This window comes from Eschrichtius robustus, chromosome 11 (genome assembly GCF_028021215.1).
Source record: "Eschrichtius robustus isolate mEscRob2 chromosome 11, mEscRob2.pri, whole genome shotgun sequence".
Taxonomy (NCBI): Eukaryota; Metazoa; Chordata; class Mammalia; order Artiodactyla; family Eschrichtiidae; genus Eschrichtius; species Eschrichtius robustus.
In genome coordinates, this window is record NC_090834.1 from 35,854,868 (window position 1) to 35,879,853 (window position 24,986).

The window sequence follows — 24,986 nt, forward strand, 5'->3', positions numbered from 1 at the left end:
ATATATGTGTGTGTGTGTATAAAACTGAATAACTGTGTTGTACAGCAGTAATTAACACAACATTGTAAATCAACTATACTACTTCAATAAAAAAAATTTTTTAAAAAAGTAAAGAAAAGGAGTAGACTGGTTGTAATTATATTCGGATTCACTAAACATATATTGAGAACCTACTGCCAGGCATTTTCATAGATAATATTGCACTTAATCCTCCCAGGAAGCCAGTTATTTTCTATGGTACAGATTTTTCAAAAAGAAGCTCCTTAAGTAAAAATGATGTACCTGAGGTCACAGCAAATTAGGAACAGAGATTTTGTTTCAAATTGGGTCTCCTGACTTCAAGTCAAGAGTACCCCTGAGCTCCCCACATAAGATGACTGGTTAGGGCATGTTTCCATCCTACTTCCCTTCTATCCATCCACCATCCACCATCCATCCAAAACTTCCCTAATGCCTCCCTAGCGCTGAGCACTGGGCTAGGCAAACAGTAAGACAAGGAGATATGGTAGCATCAGTGCTGGCCTAAAAATGAAAATAAAATGAAAGGGCTCTGATACTACTGACCTTAGAAAAGTAATCCCAGTAAACTCTCAAAAATGACTTTGACTAGTTAACTGATTTAATTTGGAAATTGGATGCATTAATAGGAAACCTCATTTATTTAACCAGTCTCCTAGGTTAACCACTGCCTTTTCTATCTTACTTCCAGCCAGGTTGTTAGAATATAAAGTTCTAGGAAGGAGCACAAGATAATGTTTATATCTGATTGAGTATGCACACTAACTTCATTCTAGAAACAAAAGTAAAATTTTATGAGGAGTCTAGGATTCTGGATTATCCATGTGACTTTTGGCACAGGACAGGAAGAGCTGACTGTCCCACCGACTGAATTTTCCCCTTGTGCCCAAGACAGCACTAGCTAAGAAGGTTCTTGGTTAGTATAAGAATTTCATTCCAAGTTTCCTTTTTATACAACCAAATATTATATTCATTGCTTAATATGTATTAGAGAGTCTACTAAGCCATCTGTAAAGGCAGTGAGCCTGTCTGGATTTAAAGATTGGGTCCTTCCAACTTGGAAGCTGGGTTCAATCAGTCACATTATTTAATACCTCTCTCTAGGCTTCAGTTCCCTCATCTATAAAGTATAAGAATGACAATCCTTAGAGCAGTGTTAAGCGAATTAAATAAAATGAGTTAAATTGAATAAAATATGGTCTTAAAATAGTATTCTTCTCTGGAATTAAATTGACTCTAAGCACTTTTGATGTCCTCTAAAATGTAAGAGTTCCTAGTAATATAAGTAACCTAGAATATGACTGAATTAAGCTCACTGGGAATAAATTTAGAAATCATAAAAAACTGGTCTGTTTTGAAAAGGAGAGTTAATAACTATGGTGTTCAGAAGGTGAAATATTTTGATCACCTATTTTCTCTTCATTGCATTTCCCTTCTGCTGAGCTAGTCAGTCAATACAGACCCTTATCATTCCACATTTCAGCCAGTTCTGGAACTCATTCCCTCAACTTGTGTACAAAGCAGATTCCACAGATGTCCTTGTTTTAAAGACAAAGTATTCTCAGAAATACATCAATGATTTATACCATGTCTCAGAGCTAATTAATGGAGATTTGGAATCAGTCATTGGTCCTTTAGGCCAGTGACCAATCCAGGTCACTGATCTTAAATGCTCTTTTCTTATGTCAATAAGGTGGCCAGGGACCAAGAGTGTTATCAGTTTACTTAAGTCAGTCATTGATGATGTGGGCACACATGCTACTGCTGCTGCTCAGACAGTGGAGATTGACCTTTTACAGATTCAAGAAAGAGCCAGGAATGGTGGTGAAGGTTGGGCAGAAGAATTTTAAGTACTCTTCAGTGGCTAGACACTCTCTCTCTGCTATTTCCTGTATCGCATTCATAATTAAAGGTGAAACTTGTGTTCATCTAACATTCTGAATAATTAAGCAAAAACATTTTATGTGACACTCATGAAACTTTAAAGGCACATTTTAAAAGGCTTTGCTAAAAAATTACCTTGAATACAGCAAGAGAATGCCCACTAAATACAGTATGGATAAGTTTCATGAAGAGGTCACAGAACTCAAAAACATAATTCAAGACTATGTAATTCTGACCAAGGATAGTGAGTCCCTATTCATTAGCTAAAAGAGGTGTTGATATGGGCAACAGTTAAAAATGAACTTGAAATGAAGTCATTCCTAGTGGATTTCCTTCTTATTTCAAGGAGGGTAAATTCATATTATCTCAAAGTCTGCAAGTTAAGATGAGACTGATTAATGTACATCACTGTTTCAAATGTGCGTGGCTCAAATTAGGATACATTGGGTTACTACTTGTAGCAAACAAGGAAGGATTAATCATTTGATTGTGAATCGTGGTACTCATTAAGACAAAAAATGTTCCTATTTGTAAATGAGGCTATAAGGGAATTTTTAAGTAAGTTTAAAACCTGAATTTGGACTTTTGTTTCCAGCAGCATGGCAAACAAACTTCTTGATTAAATGTGTGTGTGTGTGTGTGTGTGTGTGAATCAAGATAGATCTGTGATGGCTAAAGTTACGTGTCAAATTTTCTAGGCTGCAGTACCCTGATATTTGGTGAAACATAATTCTAGATATTTCTGTGAAAGTACTTTTAGATGACATTAACCTTAAAATCAGTAGGCTTTGAGTAAAGCAGACAACTGTCCATAACATGGGTGGGCCTCATCCAACATCAGTTCAAGGTCTTAAGAGAAAAAGACTGAGGTCCCTGAGGAAGAAGGAATTGTGCCTCAGGCTGCCTTGGATTCAAGCTGCGACATCAACTCTTCTCTGGGTCTCCAGCCTGCCTTGAAATCAGCCTCTGCAATTGTGTAGCCAATTCCTTGCAATCAATCAATCTCTCTCTCATACATATGTGTGTGTATGTATGTATATATATACATATATGCATATATGTGTGTATGTATATACATACACACACACAATATCCTATTGGTTCTGTTTCTCTGGAGAAACTTGACTAATACAATACCTATCTATCAAGATTTTTAAATACACAGATGAACTAACAGCGGAGTTAGAAAGATCTTCAGAGACCGACAGATACTTTGAATCTGGAGAAGGAAGCTAACATTCAAGTGGCAGTTTGACCTGGTACAACCTGGTGACCCTAGTAGAATAGAGAACTGGTCTTCAAACTTCGGGCTTACAATGTATCTAAAAGAACTGGGAAAGAGCTATATACCCCTTCATATATTTTTAAGTTGACATGAAAATATTCCATCATTAGTATAATGGTTGCAAGGATATAATTATTTGCATGTCATAAACATACACAGGTACACACACACACGTATAGATGTATCTTAAAAACAAACTGCCACACCATTTTTTAAGCACATACAATGGACTCTGATTATAATAGCAAGGTTATAGCTCCATCACACCCTTTAAAAAGACATGAACATGCTTAAGTTTAACAGCTGAACAAGTACTTAAGTGAACAATATAAGTCAGAGAATTACTTGACCAGGTGCTTTATTAAGATGTCCAGCATCTCTCTGTTTTTCTCTGGCAATTTGTGCACCAATGCATGTACAGCCTCCACCCGGTAGTTTTGGTCATCAGACTCTGTAACATAAAAAAGGTTGCAAATGTTCAAATTTTAATTGTATTAAAATGCATATATAAACATTAGTAATTAAAGTATCATAACCACTTCCACCCATCGTGCCTTATAAGCACTGCTTCACACGGTAAGTATTATCACTATCATTTCCTAAGGCTTAGAGACGTTGAGTAATTTGTCCATGGTCTGCAATCAGTAAGTAGAGAAGTCAAACCCAGTTCTATCTAATCCAGACCTGTGCTCTTAGCCCCTGAGCTGTATACTTCCATACAACCATAATTCATCTCCTCCTTGGGTTCTGCTACACAAGGATAGAATAAAACCTTTAGCAATGTGAGTGATCACAGCAGTTGTTGCAAATGGCCTAATGTGCCAGGCACTACAATACACTCTAACACACTGAAACCTCCAAGTGACTCCATCAAACCAGAGGAAGCAGGTATTCCTTTCCAAATTTTATAGATCCAAAGATGGCAGGGAGTTATTTTTGTGAGGTGTCAGGTTTATTGCACAAACAAAGGCCTGGTAGATTTTTAAGCCCACGCTGACAATGGTAAATCTGAAAAGCAAAAAATCATCTAAAGCAAGTCTAGTCTACAAGGCAAAAGCCAACATGTTGACAAGTCTTCTAGAGAAACTTCTAATGCTTCAGAACAAGGAATCGATTTAATAGTCTCTTACTACAATAAACAGATTCTGGGTTGACTGCTCACCCTGCCAAGCCCTTTCTTCAGAAAGTGCCCAACACATAGGGTTTATATTATGGGACCTTCATCTCTTCTGGGCACAGCTATTTGTACATGAGGTAAGGAAAGAGCGTGGCTTTGGTTGGGCCAAACATGAAGTTTCTCCCAGGCGTTGGAATGGAGACACCAAAACTGATCTGCCTGCTGGATACGTGAAAAGGCACATCATGTAAAACCAGGCAGAAAGCCAAGAAAAATCTGTCTGGAAGATTTTTGAGAGTCTGCCTGCCAATGCAGGGGACATGGGTTCGAGCCCTGGTCTGGGGGGATCCCCCATGCCGCGGAGCGGCTGGGCCCGTGAGCCACAACTACTGAGCCTGAGCATCTGGAGCCGGTGCTCCGCAACAAGAGAGGCCGCGATAGTGAGGGGCCTGCGCACCGCGATGAGGAGTGGCCCCCGCTCGCCGCAGCTGGAGAAAGCCCTCACGCAGAAACGGGGACCCAACACAGCCAAAAATAAAAAATAATAAATAAATAATAAATTAAAAAAAAAAAAAAAGAATGAGGCAGATATGCAGCAAAGAACAAAAATGAGAGACCCTCCAAAAAGAGTTGGGAGGATGGGCAGAGAAACATCTATTTCCTACTCTGAGGTTCCTGGTTGCAGGCCATGGAAGGCAGGACCCATCCTCTGCCAAGGAGTTCTGAGGGACTCCCCTAGTCTCTGAATAACTCCCCCTTTCTCCTGAGCTGGAGTTCTCTTGCTTGACCCCAAATAATACCTAATTTTATGATCCTTGACCCAGACAAAAGATAAATTCTTATACATAAGACACATTTTAATTATCATGGTAGTGAATAATATGATCATTATTTGTCACAGAAGTGAAGAAAAAAAATCTTGTGACCAAATGTTTGCATCAGAACAACCAGCTCATTGAGCCATTCTAGCTAAGTGGATCCAACACCATTTGCTATAAAACTAAATTTTTGTAAGAAAGTGTTCTAGGTTAAGGGTCAAAAAAGCTGGCTTGTAGTCCTGATATTGCTATGAATTTACCAGTGTCCTTGGACAAAGTCACCTGCCCCCTCTGGGTCCTGATTTCCTAATTAATAAAATGAGGTTGGATTATATATTTTCTAAGGTCTTGTTCTTCTTACAAAGACAGATTTCTATAAAGAGGATGTAGAGTGCAGAGCTTTCAGGAGAAAGCTAAGTAGTATAGATGTTTATGAGATCATGTGGTCAGTCATGTACGCTGGACTGAAAACCAAGATCATTCAGCTTTACCTGACACTTTTATCAGTAGACAATACTTCCTGTGACGTTACAATGTGTGATAAACTAATGCAGCTGATTTCTTTCTTAGACTGTGAAAAATATTCTTGTTACAGTCATACCTCATACATCCTAACAATGAAATGCCAACTCCTAACTGTTACAACTTGTCGTGATGGGCTCAGATGGCGACCTGGCACTTTGAGCCCAATGTTTTACAAGTACACACTTCTAACTTCTCAGGTTACACGATTGTCACTGGCCCCTTCCCCTCCCTCCCCCCCCAATTTTGAATTAAGCCTATCTATTCATATCACATTATGGCAGTCACAGATCTAAAGAAACAATAAATATCTGATCATCATCAAGAAATATAAAAAGAGAGAAAAGGTGCTTGCTGCCTGCCAAAAATATCTGACTCTTTCTCCAGATTTAGGAACACAGCATGTGAGTATGTGTATAGTGGAAGCACTGGCATAACTGACTGTACAGATTTGTGGTCGTGTTTATTTAACCATGAAATTGCTCTTGTAAGAAACTGACATTCACCAATCAAGTAAAATGTCATTCGAATAATTCCTCACAGCTCTTTCTAAGCACATCATACTCGCCACCCCAATAAGGTCTTATTAAGTAACAAAGTATTTTAGTTCACTCTGTGATTTCTTATAACCATATTGTAAACTATTATATAACCATATAACTATGAGAATGACAGTTTCTTAAGCAATAGACAGGAAAATGTTAACTAGCAGGTTTAAACTTACACCTCTAATACAGCATAAAACCACATCATTTATAATGCATCCAGTGGAAATGTACTTACTAACAGCAACAATAAAATCTTTGTGTAATTTGTAAGTCATCAGTGGTTCTGCAAGGCACCTACAATAGAGAATGAAGCAAATTTTAGAATGGCAGTATCTTCTGATTTCCCCTGACCTTTCAGTGCTTCTTTAAGAATTGGGTAATTAGGTGTATGATAAAGTCCTAGCAGGGAGTCTACAGGTAGTTCTAAAACGCAGACCTCAAAGATACCAATGCCCCTGAGCACTTCTTGCCACCACTGTATTAAAATGGGAGGCTGGGAGACAATTTTTTTTTTTTTTTTTTAACTTTGTGAGAACTATTGGACCATAGGAGCAAAATCCCTCTCAGATATGGGGGCAATAGTTTAAATTTTTTTTTTCAAATTCAACTTGTGGTGTCTTAAAAAAATACATGAAAACCCGAATTCAAATCTAACATGAAACAGAAATTATTATTTAGTATTCATCAATTATTGCAGCCTTTTAAGTGTATTGTTTGAACAAGCACATATAAGTTCCAGAACACTAAACATAACCATTACCACCCTGTGCTATTCCACCTTAAAGTGAAGGAACTGTGCTAAGGAGCGAAGAAACAGGGGCTCCCTGGGATCCATGGTGACTGCCCAAGAGGGTGACGGAGAAACCACAGCACAACAGCAAGAGTTAAGCCCCCCTCACCTGAGGTAGTTTTTCAGCCCACTTGTTATTGTCTTGTTATCCCACAGTTCAATATCAATGTCCATATCAGGAGGGGATTTGGGAGCTGAAAAGAATTAAAATAAGATGTTTAAACTGTGCAATTCAAAACATCACTCACACCATTAAGAAAATGGATACTAACATAAGTAGGTCACAGAGAGAGGCATGTATTTCTTAGAATGCCAATGGAGTTAACTTTAGGATTGTTGTTTGCATGAGTTGGTGCAAAGCTCACTCTGACACTGAACCTCAAAGATTTCTTATGGAATATAGTTTTTCAAATCAGATGTTTGCTAATTGCTAACATCACAGCACACTTACTATGTATTAGGCTTATAAATAAGGAGGTGAAGGCACAGAGAGTTTAAGCAAATTACCCAAGGTCACAAAGCTTTTAACTGGCCCAGTTAAGGTTCCAAGTCAGGCAATCTGAATCCCAGCATCCATAAATCTTATTGTACCTCTAGCTAATCAAAGGATACCTGAGGAAAAGTCCAATATTATAAAAAGGGCCCCTTCTCAAATTCTGATTGTTCATCTATTACAATGGGCATTAAAAGCTGAATACAAATATTAATTTTAAATATGACTCGAAAATACTCAGAGACAACCAATAATCTAGATCTCAAAGAAAACTATAGTTTGAATTTTCTATAAGAGTGCAAAAATTAAGTAAGTAACTGGCTTCATCCAAAACTTACAAAATGTGGTATTCATGAGTTTCTGAACTTTGGAGTTCACTCCTCCTATTCGGTAAAGACCTAAAATGGTGATGCCTAATGAGAAGGAAAAATCACAAGAAAATGGCTTAAGACACAGCTTCCGAAGTACAGAATGTTAAAAACTCAGATATATGCCTACACAAAATCTGAAAGCTACGTATCCAATTTTACAGTCTAACTTTAGCAAACCTACCCTGGAAACACCCATCAGACATGTATTTCTTAGAGCAGACATTGAACAGTGATTTGAAAGTCTATGAAGAGCTTCAAAATAGCAAAGTACACCTGCTTATTCACCACTACTTGACTATAAAAAAGCATCCAAGATGGAAGGGGATGATCAGTATTTCTCATACTCTGTTTCCTCAGTCACAGAGTCCTGCATGTTGAACAGTTTGATGGAATTGATAGCTTCACTTTAAAGGTGAGGAAACAGATTCAGAGATTTTAGGGAACCTACTTAACTCCTCAGAACTTCTAAGTGGCAGCACCAAAATTTGAATCTAAGTTTAAAGAATTCCAAAGCCCAATAGGAGGTTTTGCTTTAGACAAGTTTTCCTGGAACTAAAAGGCAACTGGAGAGGACTTCAGGACCGAGGTCATAACTAGAATGAGGAAAGGTGCTGAAATTGTTGACAATGACTAAAATCACTCTGAGATATAATGTAGGGAAAGAGGAGAGCTGAATTCAAGCTCCTTAGGAATCTTACCTTCCTAAAGCTTGAAAAAAAAAAAAAAAAAAAAAACACAACACAGAGTCCATCAATAAGAAGTAAAGTGAGGCTATATTATGAAAATTCATTAAAAAACAAGTATGTCTGTAGTATGATTTTGGTAAACTGAAGTTCAAAGTATAGTTACTTATGTGTTTGTATAACGTATAATTCATATATTACTTAAAATAAATCTCCTGTTAATAACTAAGTACATCCTCATTCTGAGCAGTTTCTACGTAAGAAGGGACCACACAATAGTAACAGTGTACCCATCAGGCAACACTGACCTCTCGTTTCCACAGCTTGAATGCATTTTCTCACAAAGTTGAACCCTGCTTCATTTAAGTACACTGAAAGTAAAAGAAAATCATATTAACTGTTTATGTTGCACTTGCATTCCTGCTTCAGTTGGCTCTGTAGTTTCATGGTTTGATGGCACAGGGGTTGTTACTGAATTTATCAAATATTTTGGTTAGCATATGAATTTTTATTTGGGGGTAGAAGTGAAGGAGGGAGGTTCACATTCAGCAACGTTTTTATATCAACTTGCTTCATTAGAAACACAGATCTAATAATAATTATATTATTAGATATAATTAATAATTATATTACATAGCTATTCACATATTTTTTCCCAAGAGATTCTCAAAACAACATTATGAGGTAGAGAGAAAGCTTTGCAATCTTAAGATGGTTCACCAAGTTGCTGAAAACTGCTTTTCTTTGTTCTAAGGTCTAGAGCCACATTTTAACTCAGCTCTCCTGAATTCAAGCTCAATGTTCTATTCTATTGCATTTTGAATCATATTCAAATAATTCAAAATATGCTCAGTAAGTCCGTTAAAAATCCCCCAAAGATCTTCCATTATGAAACAGCAATTTATTTTCATTGTTTTTTGACAGATTTTCTTTAGATTTTTCAAATTTTCTTAAGGTTTGGGGGCCAGATCAAGTTAGATTACTTGTTTAAAGAGAAAGGATTTAAAAATACCAAATAACACTCAGAGGAAAAATTTAAAAATTTTTTGATACTATAATAAAATTTTTCATCAGATGTGGTGTACATATTGTATTTCTTAATATTCCCAAATCATAATATATGAAGACAATTCAAACCAATAGAAAATTAAAACTCGTTTCCATTTAATGATGGTGGATTAAATACATCCATGTAACTACACAGATTCACAGACAAAAAAATATATATCAAAAAATTATGCTAAAAAAAATAGGTGCCAGGAAAGACAAAAAACTTTGAAGAAATCCTAGACAATGAAAATCACTGAAATGGAATTGACTGAAAAGTTTGAGAAATCTGAGATTAGAAATGAGAAATCAAAAAAACTAGAAGTACTACAATGAGATATCACCCCATACCTGTCAGAATGGCCATCAAAAAAACAAAAAAACAAAAACACAAGTAACAACTGTTGCCAAGGATGTAAAGAAAAGAGAATCCTTGTATACCATTGGTAGGAATGTAAACTAGTGCAGCCACTGTGGAGAACAGTATGGAGGTTTCTCAAAAAACTAAAAATAGAACTAGCATATGACTCATCAATTCCACTCCTGGGTATATAGCCAAAAAAACCCAAAATATTAATTCAAAAAGATACATGTACCCTAATGTTCACTGCAGCATTATTTACAATTGCCAAGATATGGAAACAACCTAAGTGTCCATCAGCAGATGAATGGATAAAGAAGATGTGGTATATATACACACAATGGAATACTACTCAGACATAAAAAATAATAGCAGCAATTGGGTATTATGCTAAGTGAAACAAGTCAGACGGAGAAAGACAAATACTGTATGATATCACTTATATGTGGAGTCTAAAAAATACAACAAACTAGTGAATATAACAAAAAAGAAGCAGACTCACAGATATAGAGAACAAACTAGTGGTTACCAGTGGTTATCTGTGGAATCTAAAAAATACAACAAACTAGTAAATATAACAAAAAAAGCAGATACAGATATAGAGAACAAACTAGTTGCTACCAGTGGGGGAGGAGTGGGAGGTACAAACTATTGGATGTAAGATAGGCTCAAGGATGTATTGTACAAAATGGAGAATATAGCCAAAATTTTGTAATAATTTTGTAAATGGAAAGTAACCTTTAAAAATTGTATAAAAATTTTTTAAAAATTAAAAAAATCTAGAGGTACTGACTTGGTAGAATATTTATTATACGTTGTTAGGCAAAAAAAAGTAATCTATAGGACAATACAACCCAATTTCTTAAACCATAAAATTTGAGGGTATGAATGTTTCTATTTTCCTAGGAAAAAGCTCTAGAAAGATCATGCAAATTGCAAGTAAGAAAGAAAAGGACAGAAGGTAGAAATTGTCATTTTTATTCATTGGATTTTGTAACTATTTTATATATCTTCTAAATTAGTTTTTAGAAATAAAAAATAGATTTAAACATGTAAAAATGCCAAAACTAAAATATGTATTGCTACCAATAGGAACTGGCTTATTTGTGTGTCCCCATGCCCTAGATGTCAAGGGAACAGAACTCAGTGAATGCCTTGGGTGAACTCAACATACAAGAATGAATGGCCATTAATCAAGCATCTTTCTAGAGCTGACTACCTACATGAGAGGCGAGCTTCTTTGGGCACCAATAGGGGATTGCTTACTTCCAATAACCCAAAATGCCAAGCACAGCATTATAGTATGAATACATTCAGATAACTTAAAATATTTATTGAACATAGGAAAAAAACAGGTAGAATAGAGAAGTAAGGAATCAATTATTAATTTTGATTTTTAATAACAGAAACTGAGCCAAAAAATGTAACCCTGGTAAAAATGATACACTAGCATTTTGTATCAATTAAAACTGCAAGTTCCTGACATTTATAACATTTGGTTCTTGAGGTCACATTTTTCAACTTTTCAATAAAATGTATTAAAAGAAAGAGAAATCCATTTTTTAAAAATTTCAATAAAACCTGCCCTTGGCTAAATGAACGAAAATAATTGTTATATATAAAAACAGATTTTCTTTAAATATCCATTTTGAGAAAAATAAGTAATAACCAGGCTATATCTTGAAGGTATACTGGGATATTTGGTGGCAATACCCCATTCTATCCTAGTAAACCAGTATCACAGGCTAATTATGAAGAAGAAAATCTTACAAACATTCAGTCTGACTGCCAGGTCATTCCATGCGTGCCACTGTCCTGATGTGTCCCATGGACCTTGTGTTTTAGCTCTCTTCACGTGAGTAAATAAAACATTATCGATCAATTCAGAAATGTGAAAAAATACACTGTGTTGGCAAAAATAACCATGCATTTTTGTTTTGTTTCCTATGAACATCCTTTTCTATTGCCTGAAAGAGTATAGAGAGGTTCCATGGTGCAGAGGTAGCACCCAGCTTTGCTTAGAGCCAGGCAAACCTGGGATGGATCTCAGCTCTACTATTTACTGCTGTGTGGATAGAAGTGTGCCTATTAACTTTTATGAACTCTAGTTCTTTCATCTATAAAATGAGGGAAGTAACAATACCTATGTTAAAGGGCTGTAGTAAGATGAAGACAAAATCCACATGAAGCACTGAAGAGTGGAAAACAATGGAACAAACCTAATCAGATGCTAGTTTCCTTCCCCATGTGCTCCTATCCACACATCACTGAGAAACAGAAGAAGAAACGGTAAAAAAAAAAAAGGGGGGGGCTTCCCTGGTGGCGCAGTGGTTGAGAATCTGCCTGCCAATGCAGGGGACACGGGTTCGAGCCCTGGTCTGGGAAGATCCCACATGCCGCGGAGCAACTGGGTCTGTGAGCCACAAACTACTGAGCCTGCGCGTCTGGAGCCTGTGCTCCGCAACAAGAGAGGCTGCGATAGTGAGAGGCCCGCGCACCGCGATGAAGAGTGGCCCCCACTTGCCGCAACTAGAGAAAGCCCTCGCACAGAAACGAAGACCCAACACAGCCAAAAATAAATAAATAAATAAATAAATAAAGGAGTTCCTTTAAAAAAAAAAAAAAAATTTAGGCTTTCAAACAATCCTAAAAAAAAAAAAAAGGGTCAGCCACTAGTACTAACCAGATGAAAGAGACAGTATTTACTCTCCCATTTCGCAGCTGTATTACTGGACACAGTTTTAATCTCTCTCATCCTCAGTTTCCTCTTCTATACAGTAAGGATAATAGTAGTATTGTCTTCACAGGGCTATTCACAGATGAAATATGTTAACATTTGCAACGCTCCTAGAATAGTACTTGGAATATAGTAAGTGCTGCAGAAGTGTTGGCTGTTATCATCGTCATCATCATTATTGGCTAGAGGAGAATATAAAATCTACACATGTCAATCACATGTATTCTTCGGGCCTGGCTGAAGTCATGGGGGCTTGAGGTACTATCTGCCAGAAGTGTTGTTTTTCAGAGGCATACTATATTACTTATTTTCAAAATATTTGAGGCCAGGGCAATTATCTATTTTTTTCTTTTACTATAAATTTATTTATTTATTTATTTATTTTTGGCTGCGTTGGGTCTTTGTTGCTGCACGTGGGCTTTCTCTAGTTGTGGTGAGCAGGGTGTAAGCTTCGTTGTGGTGCACGGACTTCTCATTGTGGTGTCTTCTCGTGTTGCGGAGCACGGGCTCTAGGCGTGCGGGCTTCAGTTGTTGTGGCATTCGGGCCTCAGCAGTTGTGGCTCGCGGGCTCTAGAGCGCAGGCTCAGTAGTTGTGGCGCACGGGCTTAGTTGCTCCGTGGCATGTGGGATCTTCCCGGACCAGGGATCGAACCCGTGTCCCCTGCATTGGCAGGGGGATTCTTAATCCCTGCACCACCAGGGAAGCCCACAATGATCTATTTCTTTAAAAAAATGGAGATCAGGCATAAACCACTCAGGCCCTGTGAATCTAGCTGACCACTGAAGAGACAACAAGTTGGATATTCAGATATATGTCCCTATACTCTCATTAAACGTCAATAATCACAATGAACAAACACATCCTCTCATTGGAACGGAACTGTAGTAGCCTGGGATTACTTCACTCATATTTGCTGCTCCTTCCTTCAGGAAGATTATGTTTCTTAGCTCCCTCTAAGACAGACTTGGTCATATGATATGCACTAGCCAACAAAATATGAATGGAAGTCACAAATGTCATTATCCATCAGCTAGGAAGAGCTGGTATGTATTGTGCAAGCCTGCCATTTTTTTTCCCCCCTCTGGTACAAGATCATCACTGTTACAGAGAGAAGGTACTACACGAGCTTGGGTTTTAGAGTAAAAATTATGTATAAGAAGATCACAGCTGACCTGAATGGACATATCGCATGTTCAAGAGATGAACGTTTATTGTGGTTAAGTCTCTGAGACCACAGCATACCCTGGCCAGTTCTGATTTAATCATGTGTAACTTAAACAGATTGCTATGGCAAAAAGGACTAAATGGAATAAAGCCAATCCCACACACTTCGCTTTTCCTCGCTTATCTGGTATTTATCCGAGTTTCTGGCTACTCATTTGTCAATTCATATAAAAAGGCAGCACCCGTTCATGGCTGCCTTACAAACTACTGATCAACGGTGCCTTCATGCAAGCACTCAGCAGTTTCTGCTGAGGTCTGAGGAGAAGAAGGTGATATGGCTTAAACAGGCTTTAACACCCTCTGTCTCCCAGTGAGTGATGGAGGAGGAAGTCACAAGGAGTGGTGCTTCTGAGGGAAGTCAGAGACAAACACATTTGGTAAAGGAAACCTTTCCACCTTCCAAAGTCATGAAGGGGTTACTACACTTAGTATGCTAGTGCTAATGAAAATTCAGCAAAAATAGGTCTCTATAGCTTAAAAAAGAAAAACTGGGAACTCCTTAATGTTCAAATGAGAAGTCAGTGGAAGGGGTTCTTACTAAATAAAATCACACCATTAAGAGCTGATAATTTATCCTGATTCTTTCTTTAGTGGAGGGCAAGTACTCCTGCTGCAGCGGTAGAGAGGGGAGCATATCCATCTGTCTGAAGTACGAACTACTGAATCAGGGCTCAGTGCCTGGCCCAGAGCAGGCAGCCAACACGTGCTTACTGATCTATAGCTGGCTAGTTATTGGTTTGTAGCTGGCTTGCTCAAGTACCCTCTCTGGCTTCTACAAGGGTTAGAGCTTATCAGCTAACAGGAGTTGCTTTTGTCAACTCCTCTCCAGGGCTCTTACCCCAGCCCAGTATCTCTCCATAGAGAGGACCAGAGGGGTATGCAGAATACAACTACCACAAATTCCCAGGAATTGAAATCCTACAATATTAATGATACCTGGCCTTTGGGGGTAAAGAGGAAGATTGGCTAATGTAAAGAACTTAACTTAGTCAATCAAAAGTTAAGTTGAAACATTACTATTTCCCTCTGGCAACTATTCAGGGCTAAAATTTATATTGAAACTCAAGTAAAGTTTCCATAAGGCAGTTTAGCAGCACAAAAGCTATTACTCTCAACCGAATTCAAAAAGCCATGAGGAGAAAAAAAAGAAAGAATTGCTTTCCATGCAGCTAACAAAGCAAAAGTCCTTGTACCTTCAATTTCCTAGTAATTAAAAACCCAGCATGTCCTTACAGATGTAATCTACTTGGCCTTACAATACATTCTCAGGGTTGACAAAACAAAGCAGCACTTGTCTTTAATTTCCAGTTCACATTTCTAGTCTGCCATTTCAGATTAAAAGGCCCCTATCACAGACAACTAATATCATACTATACATGGCTTGAAAGAAACAGGAAAAGAAGATGAGTGCATTTAATGGCGTTTGTGGTTCCCACAGGACATTTTCTCTTTTCCCTAAAGGTAGCGGTTAACTCTCCACAGCCCCGGCCCAAACTATTTTCTCTTTCTGCTCTGCCCATGAAGAAGACTTGAGCTCTGACCCTCTTCCTGGGTCTCAGTGATGGAAACAGAACTGTATTTGCTCAGTGGCCTTGGGGAGAAGAACTGAACTATCTAAATAGCAGTAGGAAGTGCCAAAACATTTGTGACAGATGGCGCTTGCCAAGGATAAGAATGAGTTCACTTTTTCTGTTTGTTGCTGGAGAGAATACATTCCCTGGGCACACATGGGAAAAGCCACTGAAACACAGAGTGGTAGAGATCTGGAGTTGTTGGGAAATTATAAAATTATCTTCTAGTCCAATCCCTTTGATTTTGTACATGAGAACTGAATGTTAGGAGACTTTACCACTACACAGCCGAGTAGTGACTTTTAATAGCAGAAACATCATTTGAAAGAACTTCCTTTTTCTTATTCACAATGATTGGAATAAAGTAGTTCCAAAATGGAGTATCGCTGAACTGAATTGCATGAGAGAATGAGAACTAGAAACCTTTCCTTTCGCAATTCCCAATTTCTCCAGACCTAGGGTAGAGGGACCAGCTGAAAAGCCACCAAATCAAATGTATGTGTGAGTGGGGACAAGGCTCAGGGCACCAAGAGACAATGCCAGAGAAAGCAAGCCTAGGAAAAAAGGCAACTGCCTCTGTCCCTGTTAACAACTGGTCCCATGATGAAAGTCTCATGACAGAAAAGGTGTCTCAAGACAGATAATTTGCTTCTTTGAAAAATGAGCTCAAATGGCGGAATTATATTTTCAATGGCACGGCTTGAGGAACAGTTTAGTTCTAATCTTTCTTTTTTTTTTTTTTTTTTTTTTTAGTTCTAATCTTAATTGAGTGATAATCTGTGTAGTAAGTACTCTCAAAATAAATCCATTCCCAAACTCTTATAATTTCAAGAAAAGTATACTGTGGTATATTTTACAACCAGAAAAGTATCTGTGGATTTAATATCCTGTAACTGACCAATGCTCTAGCTTTTTAACTTGATGCTTTTTTCATAAAGATGAGTCAAATCTTCCTTCTCTACTAAATTATGCTAGTCTCATTTACAGCATCTAGATTCTGAAAATGGTAAATTAAGAGTAACCACAAAGTAGGGAGACTTTTTCAGGTTAGGCTTGTAAAGAGTCTCATTACAGTCACAGCATAGTTTCACTCTCCATTGAACAGCATATGTTCTCTGTATATTCACAGTATGGCCCTATTTTAGGACACTAGATAGTTCTTCGACTGTCTGTTGCTTTTAGGGTTTTCAGTGAAAGCACAGACACATGACTACTCCCAATTGCTGACATTCAAAGCAGTTTTTTATCTGAGTTTTATATTTTACCATCCTAAGCTTGGCTGTTATCTTCCGCAGTTCAAAAACACACATGCCCAGCAAAACTGAGTTTCCAAAGGATAACAGGAATAATTTAAGATAAGTGGAATCCATCTGAATTACCAAGGCTATAAAGAAGCACTTCTCAAGATGGCAAATGAATCAAGGCTGGTATTGGTTTCAAATACCAACTGCGAGAGAAGTTACAGACTAAAATTGACATAACGCCACCTCGGAGGAGAGTCAAGGGTCAAAAAGGGACATAGATGTCAGAAAACAAAATGATGTATAGAAAAATGGTGGAAGGGGCAAACATAAAGAAGACACAAGCTGCTGAACTCATAACATGATGAACTCGCATGATTTACTCAAGATCAGAGAAAGAGGTTTGAGAACTTCACAATCACTGGCATATAATTTTGAGCTGAAACAAATAAAATTCTGGACCTATTACTAGGAAGAAAACATGATGCTACTCTTAATAGGATCAAGTGCTTGAATCTGGAATACTGTTTAGCATAAAGATATGTCCTAGGAGTCATTAAATCACTGGAAAAATAGTGGCTGATAAGACACATGATAAAAGAGAAAGGGGTAAAATTACAGCCTGAGGAAGAGATTCAAAAGTCCATTAATAAATTTTAGGCCTTGATATAGTAGATTGCTCAAAATTATATGCAAAAAGATTAAATTCTGAGGACTTGGAAAGGCACTTCATTGCATGTTGGATTGAAAATGTTTAGAAAGCCTCCCTCACGCAAATTGGCAACACCAAAAAGTCCACCCCACAGCAAGGAGGAGCTTAGTTGTAGAAGGTGCAATCAATCCTGTGCCTCTACTAGTCAGAGTTTCTTTTATTGGCGGCATATGCCATAGTCTTGACTTTTAAAACAGAGTACTGATTCTGTTCAGGTAAGCAAATATGAATCTCCAAGAATGTGTAAAAACAACCCAAAACAAGTGTTATTTTGGATAACTTGGCTTTATACCAATGTAGCAAGACCTTTTGAAATGACTACGCAATTTCACATGTAACTTCTTAGAACGTTTAGAATACTTAAAAAGATGTTATTTTCTGCATTTATAAGCAAATTTACTAGACTACAAAAGATGCCTAGTGTTTAGGAAGATTATATTTTGCCAGAATCACAAATTTGTCCCATTAGGGTGTTGAGTTTGAGAGAATGAAATTTACTAGTTTTGTATTTATAATTTGACATGTCTGTAGAAGCTTGATTGATTAAATGTATAAGTGGGAGAATTTTATCAAATTTATGGAAAAATAAAGAAGTGAAAATGACTTACTTTTAAAATTAGTACATTTATAAATAAGAGCTGTATGTTGATTAAAAATAGGATTAAAGAAACATTATGGCTTAAGACAAAATAATAAAAATAAACCCCAAAAATAGGTTTAAGATTTATAACTTCAAGTACTACCTATTAATAGAGCAAAGGTAATTTAAAGATTCTTTTCATGATCAAAATCTCCCCCTGGGCAATAAAAGCCCAGTGGCACTGAGTAAGAATAAGAGCAAATATGCGCTGAGCACACATCTCAGGGAAGGCCTGCATGGAGAACTATGGAGAAGAGATGGAATCTGTCACCAGGAGTTCAGGGAACTAGGTGGAAAACTGAAACATCATATCAAGAGCCAGAATGTGATAAATCATACAAACACACGGACTCTCAGACATCTATTTCTCTGAAACACGTATCAATTTATAATTACACATGGTGGCACAATGATGTTTCAGGTGCCTGAGACTACAGGAAAGCTGATTTCCAGAAGAGTGAGTCTTTACTACAAGAAGCACAAACTCCCTCCATCACAGCGTAAGAACATTTGATAACTTTCTCACTCAAATTACCTAGTTATGATAAAAACCCTAGTTCCAAGGTGCCTTAAGTATCAAATATATTCTGATTGACTTGACCACATCCCCATTCAAAAGCTCTATTCAATATCATATATATATTCATTTGTTTTTCAGGAAGGATTTGTCCTTGAGTAGGTTCATTTGAATTTGAAAGGACTATCTTTATACTGGATATGAACAATGAAACCAATGTTAGAAAACACATTTCAAACTCTACTCAAATGCAAATTACACAACAGATTACTTTTTAGGTAATTGTTTAGAATGAACATTCAGTACTTACAAACCTCTTATCGGTTGGTTAATGTTTCCCTGATTAGATAAAAGTGGGCAATGAAAGATTTTATACTAATCACTCTGATTGGCAAAAAAGAAAGGAACACAAGAATAAAAACTGGAAATATTATTTTAACTCTTTAACATTAAAGGTATTTTAAATCATGCATTTTCTTTTGATAATTTCTGAAATTAATCACTAGGAAGAATTTCATCCAGATAAAATGATAGGTTTTTGCATACACTCAATATTTATTACTTTCAAATGAGTGCTTTCCCAGTTTTTATCATTACTCCATTCTAACTTGTATTTTAATAACAATCCAAAAGTCAGGCTTATTAAGGCTGTTTTAAAAATAAATTTAGACATCATGAAAGTCAATTGAGTTAAATAAAATTTGAAAGTGCTTTAAAGGATATACACATAACCTTAGAAACATATAAAATTTGACTTTAAATGTCAAATAATTTGACTATGTAGATTACATATGAAGATACCCTAAACTAACCAAGGATTAAAGGTGGCAGATGAGTAAAAAGGATTCAGAATATGATGGAAAATACATAAAATGTGTTCATTCAGAATGGTTTGACACAAATTCAGTAATAATACAGCCACAACATGTTTTCCTACATATTCCATGTGTTATGACAATGTCTTATACTTCACAATCTTGGGCACAATCTCCTAAAATTAGCAGTGTTCATATCTTCAGTTTTGTAAATTGGAGCAGAGAAAATAAGATAAAGAAACCCTCTATTGCCATTAAAAAAAAATCAAACTAAATATCAATTGCCTCCAATCTCTTTCTGGGATAAAGCAGGGTACATACTTATAAGTAATGAACACCAAATAAATAAAATAATTTTGGTTACTATAAAGCCCAGTAGTTAGTGGTTTTAACATGAGAAACTCTGAATGAAAATTTCAAATTTGCTGAGTACCATCAGATCAAAGGTGTACTACTATGATTTTTCCAGCGTTAACTTTTAATATCACATAATACCTCTGTGATAAAAATAACTACATGGTGGGGGTTGGGTTAAGATGCCAGCATACGAAGATCCTGAATTCACCTCCTCCCATAGACACACCAAATCTACAACTACATATGGATCTGAAAAAGACCTGAACACTAGCTAAACATCACCTCCACAACAAAGGATAAAAGGACCACATCAAGATGGGTAGGAGAGTCAGAAGCGCAGTCTCACCGAAAACCTCACCTCTGGCACAGCAACCCACAAGCACAAGGGATCTCATAAATATGGAACTTCTCCCTGAGGAGCTAGGGGTTCGTGCCCCACATCAGGTACCCCAACACTTACAACCTGCACTGGAGAGATGAGTGCCCAATACTTTTGGCTTTGAAAACCAACAAAAGGATGTGGGGACAGAAAAGTTTGCCCTTAAAGGGCTCACGTGCAGACTCATTCACCTCAGGACCCAGTGCAAAACCAAGTTTGAAAAGCTCCTAGACCATACATGAAGGAGATTCATTAGCTAAGATTAAAGGGTCTTTGGGACTTTCTCCTGGGACAGAGGTGCTGGTGAGCAACATTTTTGTGCTCTCACTCCACACAGCAAGAGTTAAAGGACCTGACTTGCTTCCGTGCTCTCCTCTGGTCCCACTGAAGCCAGGGGGGCTTACCCCACCCTCACGTGTCCCTGTAGTTCTGCTGCAGCCCGTTATCTCACACTGCCCCCATGTGTTCCTGTGGCCTTGAGGCAGGAGATAGATGGGCCCCATGCTGAGCAGCTGGAGTTTGTCCTCTATGGACAGATACTCCAAGATGAAGACAATAACGGGAGGGAGGAGAAGCTGAGCCCTGCCCCAATGAGAAATAAAGAGACCACATATTCTTCATTCTTGAAGTCAAGGAGACCATCCTGACTATACATGCACAGAAAGGCTCCTCGGAGGTCAAAAGGGAGGGGGTGTCACTCCATAGTAAGTGATGTCAACCTACCCATAGGCCTCTTCGCTAGAATCCATCTTGGCTAAGAGATGTGCGCGCACACATGGGAGGACCTTGAGATAAACCAAATACGGATTCAGAGCCAGGCAAAGCAAGATGATTGGCCAGAAGAAATGCCCCATATAAGTGATTCAAACTACCACGAGGGTGTGACTCTCTCTGAGTCAGCCTGAGTCTATTCACATGTACCTTTTTTCCTCCTAATAAACACTTTACTTGTTTCACTACTTTCTGTTTCTTTGTGGGAATTCAAGGCCAGGGGCCTTGTCACTGGCCACTGTCCCTCATGGTCTAGTGGCTAGGATTCAGCACTCTCACTGCCATGGCCTGACATCAATCTCTGGTTGGCCAACCGAAATTCTGCTTCAAGTTGCTGCAGGCTGAGGCCACCCAAGATCAGCCTCACTGTGACCATCATGTGCTTCTGCAGCACCACGGCAGCCAGCAGTCCCACCCCAGGCTCTCCTGTGGCCCATGAAGCCAGCAGGCACATGCATTCCACGTGCAAGACAGCCCTTGAGCACCTGGCTATGGTGTCCAGGGAGGCTTGCATTTCTGGGCCTTATGGCTCTGAAATAATTGAGGAGACAGTTCATAGTATGGAACCACCCCTAAGACAGTGACAGCATACTGAAACACATCCCCAGACTTCTTGTGAAAAAGCCCTATTTACTTGTCCCAGAGCTTAAGCCTGAGGGGAAGGCTTCAAGTTTACCACACACCTAGAAGCTATGGAGGAGCTCTCGGGGAATACAGACTGGGGGATGCCATCTTTGCACTATCCCTTGGCCTCGTGACAGATCACCTGTACCTTCCAGAGAGGAGTTTATGCACTCATTTGGAGCCCTGTCTTTTGCAACTGTCACCAAGGGGACACCTCCAAATCACCTGGTCTTGAGGCCAGTAGGGAGTTACAACCATGGTCACACAATACTATATATACATGTGTTCTTTAAAAGCTGCTACCTGAGGGTCTTCATTCCAAACAGCCTGAAACTAGGTGTGGTATTAGATCCCTCCCGTTGGAACACTGATAGGTCTTGGCACAACCTCTGGGACTTATCAAGAAAAAAATTAAACACTTAGATAATTACAAATGTTCCAGAGACAACAAACAGTTAGGGCAGGGTTGAAAAATCAGGTTCATCTCCTACACAGGGCCACTCCTTCAAGACTGGGAGAGGTAACTGTATTGCCTAATATGTAGAAACAAACACAGAGAGATAAGCAAAATGAGAAAACAGAGGAATATGTCCCAAACAAAAGAAAAGATAAAAATCCAGGAAAAAAAAAACCTTGCTGAAATGGAGGTAATTTACCTGCTAAAGAGTTTAAAGTAATGGACATAGAGATGCTCACTGATCTCTTGGAAGAAAAGATGAACACAATGAGAACTTCCACAAAGAGATAGAAAATAAAAGTAAGTACCAAAAATAAATCACAGAGCTGAAGAATACTGTAACTGAAAAGAAAAATACACTAGAGGTTTTCAATAGCAGACTAGATGAAGCAGAAAGGATCAGCAACCTGGAAGACAGGACAGTGGAATTCATCTTAACAGATCAGAAGGAAAAAAAAAAAAAGATTACTTAAGAGACCTATGGTGCAACATCAAGAGGAATGACATTCTCATTGTAGGGGTCCCAGAAGGAGAATAGAGAGAAAAAGGGGAAGAACATTTATTTGAAGAAATAATGGCTAAAAAAAAATCCCTAACTGGGGGAAAGAGACAGACATTGAAGTCTAGGAAGCACAGAGAATTCCAAATAAGACGAACCCAAAGAGATCCAAAACAAGCACATTATAATTAAAATGTCAAAAGTTAAAGACAAGGAGAGAATCATAAAAGAAGCAAGAGAAAAACAACTTGCTACGTAATAAAGGAAGCCCCATAAGATTAACAGCTGATCTTTCAGCAGAAAATTTAAAGTCCAGAAGGGAATGGCACACTATATTCAAAGTGTTGAAAAGAAAAAACTTTCAACCAAACGTATTCTACAGGCAAGGTTATCATTCAGAACCGAAGAGGGATAAAGAGTTTTCTACAGAAGCAAAAGCTAAAGGAGATCATCAACACTAAATCTGCCTTACAAGAAATGTTAAAGGGACTTCTTCAAGACAAAAAAAAAGGGTATTAAATAGTAACATGAAAACATAAAAAAGTCAAAATCTCATGGGTAAAGGCAAATATATAGTAAAGTTAGTGGATTAACCATTTATAAAGCTAGTATAAAGGTTAAAAGACAAAAGTAGTAAAGTTAACTGTAACTACAATAATTAAGGAATACAGAAAAAAGATGTTAATATAACATCAAAAACATAAAATGAGGGGGGGAGAAGTAAAAATGTACAGTTTTTAGAATGTGTCCAAACTCAAGTTGCTATCAGCTTATAACAGAGTACTATACACACACACACACACACACGTAGTTTTTCTATATATGAACCTCATGGAAACCACAAACCAAAAACTTACAGTAGATACACTAAAGATAATGAGAAAGAAATCTATACACAACATGAAAGAAAGTCATCAAACCACAAAGGAAGAGAGCAAGGAAAGAAAGAAAGGAACAGAGAAGAACTATAAAAGCAGCCAGAAAACAAGTTGCAAAATGGCAATAAGTACATACTTGTTAATAACTACTTTAAATTTAAATGGACAAAATTCTCCAATCAAAAGCCATAGAGTGGCTGAATGGATTAAAAAACAAGACACAATTATATGTTGCCTACAAGAGATTCAGTTCAGATCTAAGGACACAAGCAGGCTGAAGGTGAAGGGATGAAAAAAGAAAAGGAAACAAAACAAAAACAAAAGGAAAACTGGTGTAGCTATACTTATATCAGACAAAACAGACTTTAAAACAACAACTGTAATAAAAGACAAAGAAGGGCATTACAGAATGATAAAGGATTCAATCCAAAAAGAGGTTATAACATTTTAAAATATATATGAAACAACATAGGAGCACCTTAATATAGAAAGCAGACATTACCAGACCTAAGGGGAGAACCTGACAGCAATACAATAATAGTAGGGGACTTTAACACCCTACTACCATCAATGGACAGATCATCCAGACAGAAAATAAGGAAACACTGGCCTTAAACAGCATATTAGACCAGATATACTTAATAGACACGTATAGAACATACTGTCCAAAAGCAGCAGAATACACATTCTTCTCAAGTGCATTTTATGCCACAAAACAAATCTCAATAAATTTAAGAAGACTGAAATCATATAAAACATCTTTTACAACCACAATGGTACGAAACTAGACCTACAAGAAGAAAACTGGAAAAATCACAAATACGTGGACATTAAATAACATGCTACTGAACAACCAATGGGTCAATGAAGAAATCCGAGTGGAAATCAATAAATAATATGAACAATGAAAATGGAAATACAACATTCCAAAATCTATGGGACAACGCAAAAGCAGTTGTAAGAGGGAAGTTTACAGCAATACAGGCCTACCTAAAGAAAAAAGACAAATCTCAAACAGTCTAACTTTAAACCTAAAGTAAGTAGAAAAAGAAGAATGAAGTCCAAAGGTAGTAGAAGGAAGGAAATAAAGATCAGTGTGAAAATAAATAAAACAGAGACTAAAAAAATATTTAAAAAATCAATGAAACCAAGAGCTAGTTCTTCGAAAAGATAAACAAAATGGACAAATCTTTAGCTAGACTAACCAAGAATAAAAGAGAGAGGGCTCAAATAAGTAAAGTCGAAAATGAAAGAGGAGAAATTACAACCGATACCAGAGAAATACAAAGGATCATGAGAGACTACTAAGAACAATTATATGCCAACAAATTGGATAACCTAGAATATAGAAACATATCATCTTCCAAGACTTAATTATAAAGAAATAAAATATTTGAATAGACTGATTATTAGTAAAGAGATGGCAAAAAAATCCCAACAAACAAAAGTACAGGATCAGAGAGTGTCACTCATGGATTCTATCAAACATCCAAAGATTAAATACCTATCTTCTCAAACTCATCCAAAAATTGAAGAAGAGGGAACATTTCCAAACTCATTTTATGAGGCCAGCATTATCCTGATAACAAAATCAGACAAGGGCACCACAAAAAAAGAAAATTATAG

At 37.4% G+C, this 24,986-nt stretch overlaps 1 protein-coding gene across 1 annotated transcript in view; it reads right to left on the reverse strand.

Moving 5' to 3' along the window:
- ARHGAP42 (Rho GTPase activating protein 42) overlaps positions 1-24,986 on the reverse strand; it is a 281,271-nt gene that overhangs the window by 17,708 nt on the left and 238,577 nt on the right. The window contains exons 13-17 of the mRNA XM_068554521.1: positions 8,838-8,900; positions 7,814-7,888; positions 7,092-7,176; positions 6,428-6,486; positions 3,533-3,638 (exon numbers count right to left, since the gene is read on the reverse strand). Of these exons, the coding sequence (XP_068410622.1) occupies positions 3,533-3,638; positions 6,428-6,486; positions 7,092-7,176; positions 7,814-7,888; positions 8,838-8,900 (388 nt within the window). The remainder of the gene's footprint in view (positions 1-3,532; positions 3,639-6,427; positions 6,487-7,091; positions 7,177-7,813; positions 7,889-8,837; positions 8,901-24,986) is intronic.